The sequence below is a fragment of the Homalodisca vitripennis genome, chromosome 1, assembly GCF_021130785.1.
Source record: "Homalodisca vitripennis isolate AUS2020 chromosome 1, UT_GWSS_2.1, whole genome shotgun sequence".
NCBI lineage: Eukaryota > Metazoa > Arthropoda > Insecta > Hemiptera > Cicadellidae > Homalodisca > Homalodisca vitripennis.
In genome coordinates this window covers 135,152,549-135,168,108 of record NC_060207.1, presented here as the reverse complement: position 1 = coordinate 135,168,108, position 15,560 = coordinate 135,152,549, and the positions used below count along the sequence as shown (strand labels likewise).

At 30.9% G+C, this 15,560-nt stretch overlaps 1 protein-coding gene across 1 annotated transcript; it reads left to right on the top strand.

Moving 5' to 3' along the window:
• The first annotated feature begins 2,991 nt into the window (after positions 1 to 2,991).
• On the top strand, positions 2,992 to 15,408 carry LOC124353288 (dolichyl-diphosphooligosaccharide--protein glycosyltransferase subunit STT3B-like). Its single transcript, XM_046803200.1, has 7 exons — positions 2,992 to 3,194; positions 5,019 to 5,084; positions 7,188 to 7,386; positions 8,394 to 8,565; positions 9,606 to 9,784; positions 13,333 to 13,523; positions 15,397 to 15,408. The coding sequence occupies exons 1-7, from the start codon at positions 3,000 to 3,002 to the stop codon at positions 15,406 to 15,408; spliced, it is 1,014 nt and encodes a 337-aa protein (XP_046659156.1). The 5' UTR covers positions 2,992 to 2,999.
• The last annotated feature ends 152 nt before the right edge of the window (positions 15,409 to 15,560 follow it).

Sequence of the window (15,560 nt, the reverse complement as noted above, 5' to 3'; positions counted from 1 at the left end):
ACAGGCTATGAATACAATCTCATATACAAGCATTGCTGCAAATTTGTATTATGGTGTACAGAAGGGTATTTTACTCAAAGCTAGTGATTCTTTTAATTATTTTGTAGTTAAATTATTTTTATTTTGTCAAACATTAAATATTATTTAAAGTTTACCAAGTCTAACACAATAAATATAACAATTTCTTACCCTAAAATAAAATAAATCATATAAGATAATAAAGTATAAAATACAACCAATTACTTGAACCAAAGATCATTCTGGCCTTTAACTAACATGTGTCAAAAAAACATCCAAATGAAATTTGAAAGGTTCCTTAAAATAAAATACCAGTTAATCACCTTCATATTGCAAAAATGGACTTTTTATGGCAAATTATTACCTTTTTCCTGTGCAGACTGTAATTATTTTTCAATTTTCCACACTATTAGGATCATGAAAAATAGTTTACTGCATGTTTAAGTCACAATAATAACATTTAGACTAAGCAATATTTTTAGATACACTATATTCAGTTGTGGATTATGCTTCTTTAAAAACCTTTTATTAGGTTAAAAATTGTGTTTATCTGTATTGAAACCTGTGTTTTCTGAAGACCAAAAATCTTGATTTTTGAAAAATACCTTAATTATTGGTTTAAAACCGTCCTAAAAAGAATAAAATCTATATTAAAAGATTTTTTTAAAGATGTTTATAATTTATACTATCAAAATTTTGTATGTTTCGTATCAAAGTTTCAAAATTAAATCTGATAGATTTGATACAAATTCCTACAAGTCATTTTTGTAGTTTTTAATAGGTATGAGCTGTAAAAACATTTGTTGTTTTTTCGCTAAAAACATTATTCTGGATCAACTTTTAAAACTCATAATGATTGCACCAACATCTCGAACACTAGAGATTGCGTAAAGACAATTTAAATTTACACGTGTTTACTGTATAATTTGTGATTTTTCTTTTAAAAAGTCTTTTCAAAAAGATCATTGATTTGCTTAAATATACCATGTTATGATTTGCCCTCAGAATATACCAAGTTAAATTTTTTTATATAAAACTCTGGGTATAAAAATATATTGAGCAAAAGTGAGTCAAAGGTATTTGTGGTAGTGCTCAACTATTTTTAAGTTGTAACCAGGTTTCATGTGAATAAAACTTAACAACAACCACTTAGTTCTAGCTTTACATTTCTCTGAAGTGGGGGTGGATTTAAAATTAAACTGCTAATTCTTTTGGTCTGTAATTTTTAATCATTTGGTTGAAAACTCTTACTTATCTTGGCACAATTAATTTGTACCAGATTGTCTGTTTATGCACATCATATCTAAACATTTTTATCATATTTAAAGAAGTGTCAGTGAGAGTAATATACTTTTGTGATTTAATGATTAGAATGTTAATAATTTGCACTCGATGGTACACAATCTAATTGTAAACTGAACCAAGGAACCTTTAAGAAACCATGGGAAGTAAGATAGGTATTTAAACTTTACATGAGAGAGACCCAGGCTTAGAATTTCCTCATGTTATATACAATCAAAAATGTAATTTTTCAAGTACATTGACTTAAAATAAATACTAAGATTTTGACTTATTTTTGTATTTTTAATTTTTTTTAATAATAACTTTTATTGTATTGTATATCACTGTAAAGAGCATAAAAAATGCTGCAAAATGACACATCTGCAAATTTGCTAGTCTAAGAAAAACTCGTAGAGCTACTTCAGAAACATATGTATGTGTCTTTTGGTGAGTTTTTGGAAACTTAACTTAGCTGTATTTTGGAAATAAAGATAATCAGTGATAAGAATCGAAAGTTTGGCATTTGTCTTAGTGTTTACACTCATTGTTAGTATACCATATTTGAGCAAAATCTAAAGTGGTAAAGTAAATTAAGTATGTTGATTTGACATGGCACGGGCCTTAGCTCCTGTTTATTCATGTAACAAAATGTGTTTTGCTACGTCTATGCAGTAGATTCTACTTTTATTCATTTTGCCCATTGACTCTAAATTCACACTATGCAGGAGATTGCATATGAGCAACAAACCTGGAAGCTGATTTGTGTGCTTTAATAGCTGCATGTTCTTTTTTAAGCTTTTAAATTAAAAAAATTGTGTACATTTCCAATATAAATAGTTTCCAATAAAAGAATAACAAGCCAAATGGAACTTGAATTTATTATATGAGGGATTCAATTCACAACTAGCAGGTTGTTAAGAAATATATTATAAGAGATAACGCTAGCTCCTAAACTGAATTGTTAATTATTACCGTAAAAAAGTTTTGGCAAACTACTGAGAATGTATGACATTTGCATGTTAAATAAATTGTTTCACAGTACCAACAGATATGGTAAACATTCTCACAAAATTTTATATTTTTTCATCATGAGGCCCAAAACATATTCATGAAATGTCTTTTTCCGGACCAGTATAAAACATGATGTGTGAGAAAGTAAAAGTTCTTTGTTTGAGGTTTATTTTTGATGATAAGATTGTGAAGGAAACAGGATTTTTCGGGACATTTGCCATTGTTTTGTGAAACAAAAATCAGTGACACTACGTTTCTTTCTGCCGTGACGATTTCCATTTGCTATTGGCCTCTGGTCAGTCGTAGGTGGTTGTTAGATGAATGCAGACGTATTGAGACCTGTATTCTGTAGTTCAGTTTTAATGATTAGTGTTGTGTATAGTTTTTTTTATTAAGTGCATGTTTTAGAGTTAGTGAAGTTGACACACAATATGGTGGTTGTGATTCCTGACTTAGGCGTGCCATAATGCTTTGGTATGATTTGTTTATTTTAACCTAGTTTGTAATTATGTATTAGGTTAGTTATTTACCTGAAGAAGAGATCAGATTGCAGATCTCGAAACTTGGTCTTACTGATTTTTTGTTTCACTATACAATAGCAAATGTCCGGAAAAATAAAAGTAAAAGTGGTATTTTATAATCATAATTTTATAAGTGGTATATTTTTTTCATATTGGGTGAATTGTATAATGTGTGTCTGTGACAGTGGTCTCACAGCCGTCTCAACATACCTCCTGACCAAGGAGCTGTGGAGTGCTGGCGCCGGACTGTTTGCTGCCTGTTTCATCGCCATTGTGCCTGGCTACATCAGCCGCTCCGTCGCAGGGAGCTACGACAATGAGGGCATCGCAATCTTTGCTTTGCAGTTCACCTACTACCTGTGGGTCAGTACCACACATGGGCTCAAGTTCAAAACAATCATTGTTATTTCTTCAAATAGAATACTGTTATTTCACATAAAAAGTATAACAAAATGTCATATATATTACTCAGAGCTTTGTTTTTACCTTGGTTGTTAATTCACACAATCTTTATATTTCATAAAAAAAGATACTTGTATATGATGAATTACCTCTAACTTTTTGTATTTTATTTTAATTATATTTTCAGTTTTCAGCAATAGAGTTTTAATACTATTAAGGGTCCTAGTTATGAGTGTAGAAATATAAATATAATGTTAACTCTTTAAATATTACTATCGTATAGTGAAGTTAAAAATTTGTTTGCTTACTGTCTAATTTTAAGTCATCAGAATATTTGTAAAGTATAGAACATGTTTTAAAGAAATTAACAACAGTAAAATTTCTCCTCACATGTGGGCGTGCATGCATGTAGACACACCTGAAACAGATATGTAGGAAGACCAAACATAACTTTTTTTCTTAATTTGAAATGAGAAATCCTCGTCTTCTTGAAATTTAAGAAACTAATTAGACACCTAAAGATGTTATATATTATAATTTTTCACTCTATGGTTGGTATAATACTCAGTGATTTCTACTTGCAAAAAAAAAAAAAAAAAAAAAAAAAAAAAAAAAAAAAAAAAAAAAAAAAAAAAGGCTTACCCTTTAAATTTGAAATATTAGTCTGTATTGTAAATCTCTTCTGTTTCTTTTAATTAATTTTATTCTCAGAGATAGCTGTCCTACTATTTAAAATTAATAAAATGTACGAAAATACAAATTTTATTCACCATTATAAATATTGTTCAGGTAGGTACTAATCTAATACATCTGTTTAGCAGATGTTTTGTAGTGTGAAGCATTGTTCCAGTGTTTTGTGCTAGTTGGAAAGAATTTCTATTGTCTAATTTTTACTGGTGCACAAATTTTAGGAAGATTGTAATTATAGTCAGTAACAGCAATAATACAATTGGTCCATTTGATTAATATCATGTAATTTTATAAAGTTCCCATTTTATTTAATAATGAACAAAGTTATTGCCTACATGTTACTATAAACTTTAAAATACTACCATAACTCATCAGTTGATTAATAAATTGTGTTGTTGCTGTTAAAAAGACACATATTACTATACTCTCCATTAAAATAAGTTGTGTTAAAAATGTAATTAGGTTGTTTAATTATTCTGATATATTAATTTTTTAAGATTATAAAATATTATACTAACATCCTATTGTGCTAATCAGTCACAAAAATGTCAGTAACAGTCCTTTTTAGACTAACGTTATCACATGATTTATACGTTTCACTAAACAGCTGATTCAAGCACTAGGTGCAGTGAAGTACCATCCAGTGAAGTATAATAAAATTTCTCTTCAAACAGCCATACAAAAATGTTGTTTTTATGAATTAATTGATGAAGCCACAATGAAAATATAACATACAATACCATATTATGGTACTTTTGAAATCAGTGAAAAATTTACTTTCTTTTGATTAAGTAACAAATGGATCATTGCATTAAAAAAACTTGCTTAGAGCACTGCACCTCCTGTTTGCTGGTCTTGAAAAAATTTTTCATTTTAATATTTAAAAACTAGAAGAAATTTCATGTCATTTCAATTTTTAATTTTAATTTTTAGACTAATTTAACTAGTTATTTTGCAATATGCATTTTCTTAATTTGTATCATTGATATATTTTTTACAACAAAGTTATTTAACTTTATTTTATTATCTGATAGAAATATTTTGTACATATTATCAAATTTTGTTTCAATAATATGTTCTCATCTCTTGTTTTAGGTAAAATCTGTTAAGACTGGATCAATATTCTGGGCATGCCTTGCTGCACTTTCCTACTTTTATATGGTGAGTTTCATATTTAATTTTTTTCATCATCCATTTTTAAGTTTTTTGTATTTTAAAATAATAAACATAATTTATAACAAATATGTTCTCCAACTTGCATTGTAGCACAAAACTGTACAAGTGGGGCTTGTACTTCTATTGAAACTAAATGACTATAATATTTTGGAAAAGAATTTTCATATAACCCTATAATAGCCATAAATCTGACAGCATAATGCATTAATTAGTTAAAGCAACTAGGCTTGTAGTAACATTTTCACAAGCAAAAATACACAGCATGAATATGAATTTCAAACTTTGTAAAGACAGTCTGAAATAAGTTTGAAACATATTATGGGTGTTCAAAAGAAAAAATTCAAAACAAATTATTATTTCGTGGACACTGGGATAATTGTCAATGGGATAATGGTGGGGGGGATGAAGTGGAGTGGCAGGTACGTGGTGGTGGGAACATGTCGAAGCTCGGCTAAATATCTTCTGGGGACCGCCAAAGCTGAGTACGGTCCAGCTTACAGTAATAAGCAATAAGTAGCAATAATAAGCAATATTAAGCAATAAGTCAAGTATTAATTTTTTAACATTTCTATTTATTGATTTAACACTTTCACAAATTTAGCAAAAGTTTTATTTGATGTTGGTCCGAGAATAGCGATCACATTCTTCATCTCAACACTTTCCCGCCCTTCTTGTACTGTTTAGCCAGCCAAAAACTCATGTCTTGGACCTTGTTTGTCCTTCAAACTGTTCATTCAATCTTTGCAGAGTTTTTGCTGGTTTTTTTTTGCCTTCATGATAATATTGTTTTGCGGAGATGGACTTGTTGCTTCAACATTATGAATATTGTGCAAAACTAGATGGAATCGAAAAATAACTGCCTCTTCTCATTCTATCCATGGTCACCAATACACACTAGACAGAGCTGTCTATTCTCTTTGGATATTACTTGTTCAGAATCAATAGTCTCATTTATATTTGTTCCAGCTTTCATAAGTCCATGTGGATTTCAGTTACAGATGCTATCACAAAATATAAACTTGATAGGACCAGACTGTCTAAATTACTGAAGTCATTTAGGTGGTTGTGGAATCGTCTAACAATTTTTGTAGATCTGCCTAATCCTATTATCCATGCTATTACCATTCTATTACAATGACTCTATACTTCCCACATAGTGGTATCAGTCTACTTTCATACTTAAGAATTAAAACTGTAGAAAACATGCATAATCCTATTATTTTTACACACCATTCATCATGTATTTTAAACTTAAAAAAGAAGTAAAAGCAATATTCAATAGAAACATAGATGTAAAATATACTACAGTCACCACTTCAAGTTTGAACATATAAAAAGAAAACTAAGTGAAAATTTATTGTGCAAGTAGAATATAGCTATTCTGTAAAAGCAGACTTAATACTGATATAAATATTGCTATCAAAAATGTTTGTGCTAAGAGGAGTTTACAGAGGACTAACTAAAGGTCCAGATAAGCAAGACTTGTCCTTGTATGATTTTAAGGGTTTTTAACAAGAGCGCTAATATTGGTGTTTTGCATCACACCTGATGAGTTGTGCTGCTATCTCACAGGACTATTTAGTGTGCTTTTCAGAAAATGTATTCCGTAATATTATGGGTTAGTTTCTTTGAATTCATTTCTTATCTTTTTTTAGTGTATAATTGTAACTATAGTGTGACATAAGGTGGTTCCTATCACCATCCTTATCTATCCTGAATATGCTGTCACTCTGGAAGTGGTGCAAGCAAAGGTTTTTTTTAATTAGAACTAAGTGCATTGAGAAGTTCCCTCATTTTCTCGAGTCCTAAGTGAACATATTGTCAAAAAGCTGTGTTTTTTTATTGTTCTGTTTATAAGTGAATATATCAAAAACATTAATATTGTTATATTTTGTATAAACATTCTGAATAAATTGTCTTTTTCAGTTACAATCAATCCATCTAGATAGGTTCTGAAAGCAGTATGTAAAAGCTATTGCACAATACATTGATGATTTTCTCACAATTTTATCACTGATGGCAACATGGATGTTAGCTTACAATGTCCTGATACTACTGAGTGAACATAAACATGTCCTATGTGCCTAGGTTTCAGCATGGGGTGGCTACGTATTCATCATCAATCTGATCCCCTTGCACGTGTTTGCACTGTTAGTAATGGGCCGATACTCCAACCGCCTATTTACTAGTTACACTGCCTTCTACATCCTCGGGTTGCTGTTCTCCATGCAGATACCATTTGTCGGTTTCCAGCCCATCCGTACCAGTGAACACATGGCTGCCTCAGGTTTGTTGCATTATATTGTAATATTTCAGTAGATAACTGGATGACAGAAGTGCAGAGAAAAATTGGTAAATGGTCATAACTATGTTTACTCAGGTTCTTGTACACTAGTGAATTCAAGTTTGAGTTGATTTTTATAGCAAATCTGCAATTAAATGAAAGAAATTTATAACCAATGTTCTATTTAGAGCTTACCCTGTAGTTAATTTGATTGTAATAAATCATGTACAATATGACACTATTCATGCATAATTTTATGCAATGTATGAATAGAGAGATTTGAAATTGAAATTGGAATTTATTGTTGGTTTGAATATTTTGTTATTAAGAAAAGATATAAAAAATGTCTATCTTTATTCCGCTCTATTATATACATAAAAAAGGCTGAGATAAAATGTAAATACAATCTAGATGGTGCACTGTATTAATAAATCTCTTTTTAGCTCGTATTTTAGTTTCTTTTCAGTATTCCTACTGCAGAGCCCGTACAACCTGTTGTGTTAGAACATTAAATCCTACTTTTGTACGAAAATATGTGATTAATATTGGTGCACAAAATTATTTGCCCTAAATATAATGAATCACTTACCACATCAAATTGGACAAAAGCTATCTTTGTAATTTAATTTAAAATTCTGTTAACTATGTAATTTGTGGCAATTGTTATATATTGTATGGAGAGAACAAAGCCTAGTCTTTGGACTACTGATTTGCTTTGGGCATCTGAAACCAAAACATTCTTAGTTTAAAAACAATTTCAAAGAGTAACCTGTGTTTACTAATTCAGTTCATTATATTCTATATTTAAACACGCATTCTGAAGTAAACTTGTATTTTCTAAATGAATAAATTTCAGCTAAATCACATATGCACAAACACATTTTGTATCCATCACTTTATGAAAAATATCTGTAAGACATTAAAACTAAGTGACTTTTTATAGGTTATGGAATGTATCTGAAGTACTTAGCATATTTTAATATAAACTTTCATTCTATTTGCCTCTACAGGAGTGTTCGTACTACTGATAGCCATATCGGCTCTCAAGTACATCCAGAGCTTCCTCTCCAAAGCAGAGTTCAAGTACTTCTTTGTGTTTGCTGCTCTTGCCACTGCAGGGCTCGTGTTCTGTACTGTAGTAGCCCTCACATATGCTGGCGTCATTGCCCCGTGGAGTGGCAGGTCAGTCTGCTGGTGTTTGTTGTACATTTAATTACAGTTATGATAATTATTATGATGATGAATTAAATTGATTGATTAATAAACAGTAATTATTAACAGACAAATATCAAAATGTATATATACAGACACTTCACGGTTATTTAGTCAGTTAGTTGTTTCAATCAAACTAAACACTTAATGAACGTTTGGGAGAACATGAATAGAGAACAACGAAACAATAACCACTGGCCGAAACTTGGATAGATAGCAAGAAACATAATAAACATTGAGATAACATGGATATAAAACAGCAAACTGATCTTTTAATATTAAAATAGATAATGGTAATACATTTTTTTTATGTATAGGGAAAAACTAATTGTAAACATTATAGGGAACAATAAACAATGAACTTTAAAAGAAAGGTGAGTGGATAAACAGAAAATTGTATATGAATAGATAACAACAAACAATAATCCCATAGAAACAAGGTCTGATTACTCCGAACTATATGTCACATAACTGGTTACAGTGTAGTTTCTTGCAGTCTAGCTCAATTCGTTCTTGAGATTTCCTATAGACAATTAGGCTTTGTAAACATTAAGATCTAAAGGTTTATTTCATTATTATAGTTGTTGTGATGTGTTTAGCTAATGTTCAGCCAAATATGCATAGAGAACAACAGACAATGAAAATAGGTAACATGAATAGACTATAAAATAACACACAATGGGAATTACAATGATAATGGATATTTAGAAACAAACCATGAGCATTAGAAGGAATAGTGGACAGAAAAACAAATATCCAATTCTGAATACACCTTGCAGTGTATGAAATTCCATGCAGTTGTGGCTCAGCCTATATTGGAGAAAATACCTTTTAATATCTACATGAGTTCATAAACATATTAGATGGTACACCAGGAAATAGAACAGTCCAGTCATAGTAGAATATACTTACTAAAACATACATATAATAGAACTTGTTTAAATGTCCATGGAAGTGTCACTGTAACTTAACCGTAGGTTTGTACTTATGTATCTTGTACTTATCCGTAGGTTTTACTCACTGTGGGACACAGGCTATGCCAAGATTCACATCCCAATCATTGCCTCAGTGTCCGAGCACCAGCCGACCACCTGGTTCTCATTCTTCTTTGACTTGCACATCCTAGTAACCACTTTCCCCGTGGGGCTCTGGTACTGCATTAAGGAGATCAACGACGAGCGAGTGTTCGGTGAGTGACTTTCACATCAACACAAGATCTTGGACTTTCACATCAACACAAGATCCTATAGTATATGGTGTGTAATTATTAAAAAATGGTCATGAAAAGTGTTTGTGTACATTTGTAAATAAGTTACCAATGGTTATGAAATTTCTTTTATTTCATTAGTTTATGTAATAAAAGCTTGAAATTTGTTTGAGTATTTAAGGCCAGCCTCGCAGTTTTGTCAAAATTAGTCGATTAATTTGAGCTAATGCTCATTAAGGCTCACACTTTTTTCCATATTGGTTGCTTTAAATGTTATTTGTTCATAAAGAATGTCTCATATTGTACTCTCAAAAAAAAAATTCTTGAGGAGGTATGTAATATTGAAATATAGACTTCTAAAAACAATATTTTTAGATGTTTCAGGGACCATCATAAACAAATGGAGTGGAAATAATTTATCTTGGCATTCTCAATTTTGATTTCAATTTTAAATTACATTAAGACGTCTACAGGAACATTTTTTTCCTGACCAAACCCATTGACCTGTTAAATTTTAATTTCATTAAAAATTTAAAGTAGGCCAATTTCACTTCTGTTCAAGTAATCTGTGACTGATATGAACAAGATTGGAAAAGTGTACATCATTAAAACTGATATTTTTACGTAATTTCAAAAAAGTAAATACATTTGGATTGAAAATACACATGTTAACCAACAATTTTATATTTATTTTTTTAATAATTTTATTTTAAAAATTTTCTGAAATCATTTATCATAGTGTAATATTGCACTTAAATCTGTTTTACCTTACAGTTTATAAAATTGTCCAAACATTAAAAGATTTTCATTTTACGCACCACTTCTCTCCCTCACCTTGCAGTTAGTATCCAGAGCAAGTGCCGTACTTTAAGCACCCAAATTTCTACAAACTTTGTAGGGTCAAAACAAGTGTGTGGTGGACTATTCAGCTTCAGAAAAAGTAGTGAGGAATCAGTTTATGTTAGCAGTTTCGATTCCCATAAATCTTTTGTTGTTGACAGATGTCACAGCTTGCTTATAAAGTGTTTCTGAACTCTCTTTCGCAGTAATAAATGTGTTAGCTATAATCTGCTGATGTTTATTAGCTCAGAACAAATATACATTTCGGAACAGTTCTGCACTAACTTCTAATGGTTCTTTAAGTGCATCACACATTTGTCAAAACTTGAACAAAAGAGGTAGAAATCAGTTTCCTAAGTGGATATTCATATTTACATCCGTTTGAACTATAATGTTTGGTCTTCTTTAGCTACCATAAAATGCTTTGCTAAAATTTCGTATTTCTCTCAAACTGCTGAAACTTTTCAAAAGCTAGAGGCTACCCAACGTGTGTCGTAACATATCCGATTTCAGCAGTTGAATTCCAATTTGCATCCAACCAAACATAAATCTGTTCTTTGGCGAGGCGTGATACAAGTCATACTATTTATCAATAAACACTTAAAAGTGACTGATACTATAAATTTGTTTCACATTAGTTACACAAAGTTCTAGCTTGTGATTAGAGCAATGCCAAACAATGATTAAGGGAAACGTTTTATACAAGACATACATTCCAGATTTACAACCAAACAATACTGCTGCTCTGTCACATGCACAGCAATTAATCCATTGTGCAAATGTCACCTGATTTTTTACCTTCAGAACATTTAATGATAGGCTGAAAAATTCCAAGAGATGTCACACTTTCATGTTCAATCAGGTCCAAAAATAAATTTAAAAGGCATTCCATACCTAAGAAATGTAGTCACCCTAATGTACAAAATCTGTTGATTAAGTTGATTTTTGGCTCAAAGCTGTTGATTATGATCCCAAAATTATCAGTTGTTTTGATTATTTGCTACAATGTGTTTTCTCATTTCTGCACTTTTGAGGTTAGATATTCACACAGGCCTTATTTAAATGTAGGATGTGACCCATATTTAATCCATTGGGGAAAATTCTCACTGTAACATATTTCTCTTTTGATACAGTTTCTACAGTTTTCGTTTTGGGACTGTACAACCAATTTTAAAGCTGATGTGACGTTTAGCGTAAACTGACTTAAGATTATTAAGACTGTGGCAGTGGCTGAACTGGTGCAACAAGAGAGAAGGGAGATGAGTAAGATAGCTACTTGTGTACAGCTAGAAGTACAGCCCAGTCACACACAAAATTGACTGACCTACAATGTTTTCAACATTCTATAGTTACATTTTATAATTGTCTTTTCCCCCTAATCAGAGGTTCTGGTATGGTGCGTTCCATCACAAAATCCAGCACTGCATACATGTGTTCAAGAACTCTTGTCTGATATTTTATGAGGGTCATTCCTATGGGTATCGTAAACCAATTTTTTAACTACAGTTGGATTCTAAGTTTTTTTTAATTCTATCCTTATGTATGCATGCATTTTTTTTATTAAAGCACATTTTTCTTTAAAATCCTAATACATACAAACCAAATGTTTCATAGATGTTAAAATTAATAATATCCTATTTAAAAAAATATTCAGTAAACTTTAACACATATTCATTTAAAGATGCTAGCGGTTTAAACAATTTTAGTTTAACAAACTAACTCAAAACTCAAGCATTGAACTAATATTTTACAAAAATAACTTACTTTTATTACAAATCCAGTTACATATCATTTAAGAAAATTTAGTTTAAATAACTGAAATATTGCAACTTTAGTGAAGGTAGCATGCTGCGTAGCTGTTTGTGCTAGTTCTCAGTGCAACAATTAAAAGTATTTACATGATATGTAGGCTAGTGGCAGTATTCATATTAATTGTCAAAGGATTAAATTTGTATTTAAAATTAAAACATACTTGAACATACTTATTCTCAAACAAAATCCCTTGAATTCGATATAGGATATTATCATAATATGTCCTAACCTTTTTATAATAAACAATTTTGTTGTATGTCAAACAATTTTCAATATATCAATTACATGTAATTTCCATATAAACATTGTGATCATCAAGAACTAGTAAAATAAATGCTGAAACGAGTTTAAACTTGGTGCGAAAATTGACATTTAAATATCTTGGCCCTATTCATTGGCCAACTTGTTTCGTCATTTGATTCCAATATGGCAGTCGTTAACAATTTTTTCATTCACAACTTTTTTTTTGGACATAGAGACAAAAATCAAAACTGTTCCAGAATGCTTATAACATTTCCTAAACTTTTTTTAGTGAACCATTTATTGGTATCTCAAGGAAATTTTGAGATCAAATTATATGTAAATGACATAAGAAATAAATTATTAGTGTTTCAGTAGTGACTAAATATACCTACTTCTTCTAACTAAGCCAAAAGGACTAGTTTTAAAATTAAATTATCCTCTTAAATTAGCTGATTTGTAATTCATTATTTACAATTAATATAAGTGATAAGTGCTATCATTTTATCTCATTTTTTATCAGCCATTATTTGTCCAAGTTCCTTGGTTGAACAAAAAAGAAAATAAATTTGAAAATTAATTAGTAACTTCAGATATCTGGTAGAGCCAGTCCGTTAATAATTATAATGTGGTTGCAGTGGTGCTCTATGCGATCAGTGCTGTCTACTTTGCTGGTGTGATGGTGCGGCTGATGCTCACTCTCACCCCTGTGGTCTGTATACTGTCTGGTGTGGCCTTCTCCAGACTGCTAGAACTGTTCCTCAAGGAGGAAGACAACCCCATGCAAGATAGTGATGACGCCTCTGACAGCACCAACATGTATGACAAGGTAACTACAAAAATGAATAAATATAGGGAAAAGATGAATAAAGCTGAAAGAGATAAAAAAAGGGGGGAGTCTATGGATATCTACATTATTAATTGGGTAGGGAAGAAAAATGCCAGGTTTCAATAAGGGAGATTAAAAATTTAGTCAATCACAGAAAGTACTGTTTTTCATCTTTTAAATATCCATTATTACCAACATTCTAGAGACAAATATCTCCCTAAAAGTTACAACTTCATGTTTTACTGTAGTGTTTTCTGTATAAAGAAGTGAATAACCTTCTGATTTTATCAAAACAAAACATAAGCCTGCTCTTTCTATCATATCCAATATTAATGGTCAAATCCAGAATTTTTAATTTAAAATCTTAATAGTCCTTCAAGCTCAGTTGGTTAGAAATAGGTAGATTTTTTGTAATAACTGAAATATTAGTATGGTTTATTTAAGAAATATATGATTCCAATTACATTTCATACAAAAACAATTTTTCCCAATTGTTTACAGTAATGTATTAAAAATAGATCTATTGCAATTGTCTTCATGGCAGAAGTTGCGAAAAGTTTTCATACACAAATTCTTTGAACATGATCCCCAGAGCCCAAGACCATCCCCAGTCTCATATACTATATAGCATGGCTTGTGGAAAAAATTGTCTCGTACAAAGCACATAAATCTTGAAGCTTGGTTATACAAATTGATGTCATAAATATCTTGGTCAATGAATTTAGAATCAAGAATTTATTCAACAAATTACAAATGTACATTTTGTATAGTTGACGTCAATATTACTTTTTTAAGACAAAGGCATCGATCTTTCATTAGCATATTTCAACAGCCATATAATTTAACAGAAACAATGACTAACCTAGCCTATAGTTATTCAATAAAATTTAACAATAGATAATGATAAGAAATGTAATTTAAACAATTAGTATAGTAGCCTATAACAATAAATAACAAGTACAAAACAAGGAATGTAACAAGAATATTCTCAGTCAAAATCTAAAAGCTAATATCAATATCAGTCTTAAAGAATTCATTCATACTATAAAATGGATTATTTAGGTGAGATATTTGTAAGATCAACTTTTGTACCAAATTTAAACTAGTTTCAGAATTTATTTTGCTGGGGGGGGGGGGTGGGGGGGGGGGGGGGTGGGGGGGGGGGGGGGTGGGGGGGGGGGGGGGTGGGGGGGGGGGGGGGTGGGGGGGGGGGGGGGTGGGGGGAAGATTAACCCTTCAACGCGTTATTTTTTTTTCATGGTCATACCCCCTCCTGCGTTGATTTTTCTGGCGGTTTTTTTAGAGGTTTTGTGTTTTAATAAATAATATATTGATATATATATATATATATATATATATATATATATATATATATTATAATATATTGATTTTAAAACATTTTACAAAAACGATAACAGTTTTAAAATAAATTCCCTAAAATATGCTAAAATATTTCCCTAAAAGCTAGCTAACCTACAAGACCATTCCCAACTCATGTTTATAAAACACAACAAATTGTTCCTGTCAAAACGGGATTTCCTTCTTCAAAACAATATAGTTAGCTTGTAAAACTAGTAATAAGCATAACTAATAATAATAACTAAACAAAGGAACATAAAACACACAAAAATATGTCAGTTTGAACATAACCATCACACTAACAATGACTGTAAACAACAACAAACGTAATCTGACAAACGATCGGGCTGCACGGCAAATGACGTCGTTTTGAATGCAGCTGATTTCTCAGATATTTTTTCTAAAGATCGATTTTTCGAGATATCGACTCAATTAATCGAAAGTTTGAATCTTCTCCTTTCGATTTGGTATAAAATTTTTCAATTGAAAACATTCGATAGTTGTCTGTTTACAGCTACAAAAATAACCGACTACTCCATGACGTACTCAGTACGGGCAAAACGCGATCTCAAGTGAAAGTGTCATGACGTACCTAGTACGGCAAAACGCGTTGAAGGGTTAAATACTTTGATATGTAAGGAATATACTTGAATTATTTTATTTTATATGTTCAATGGT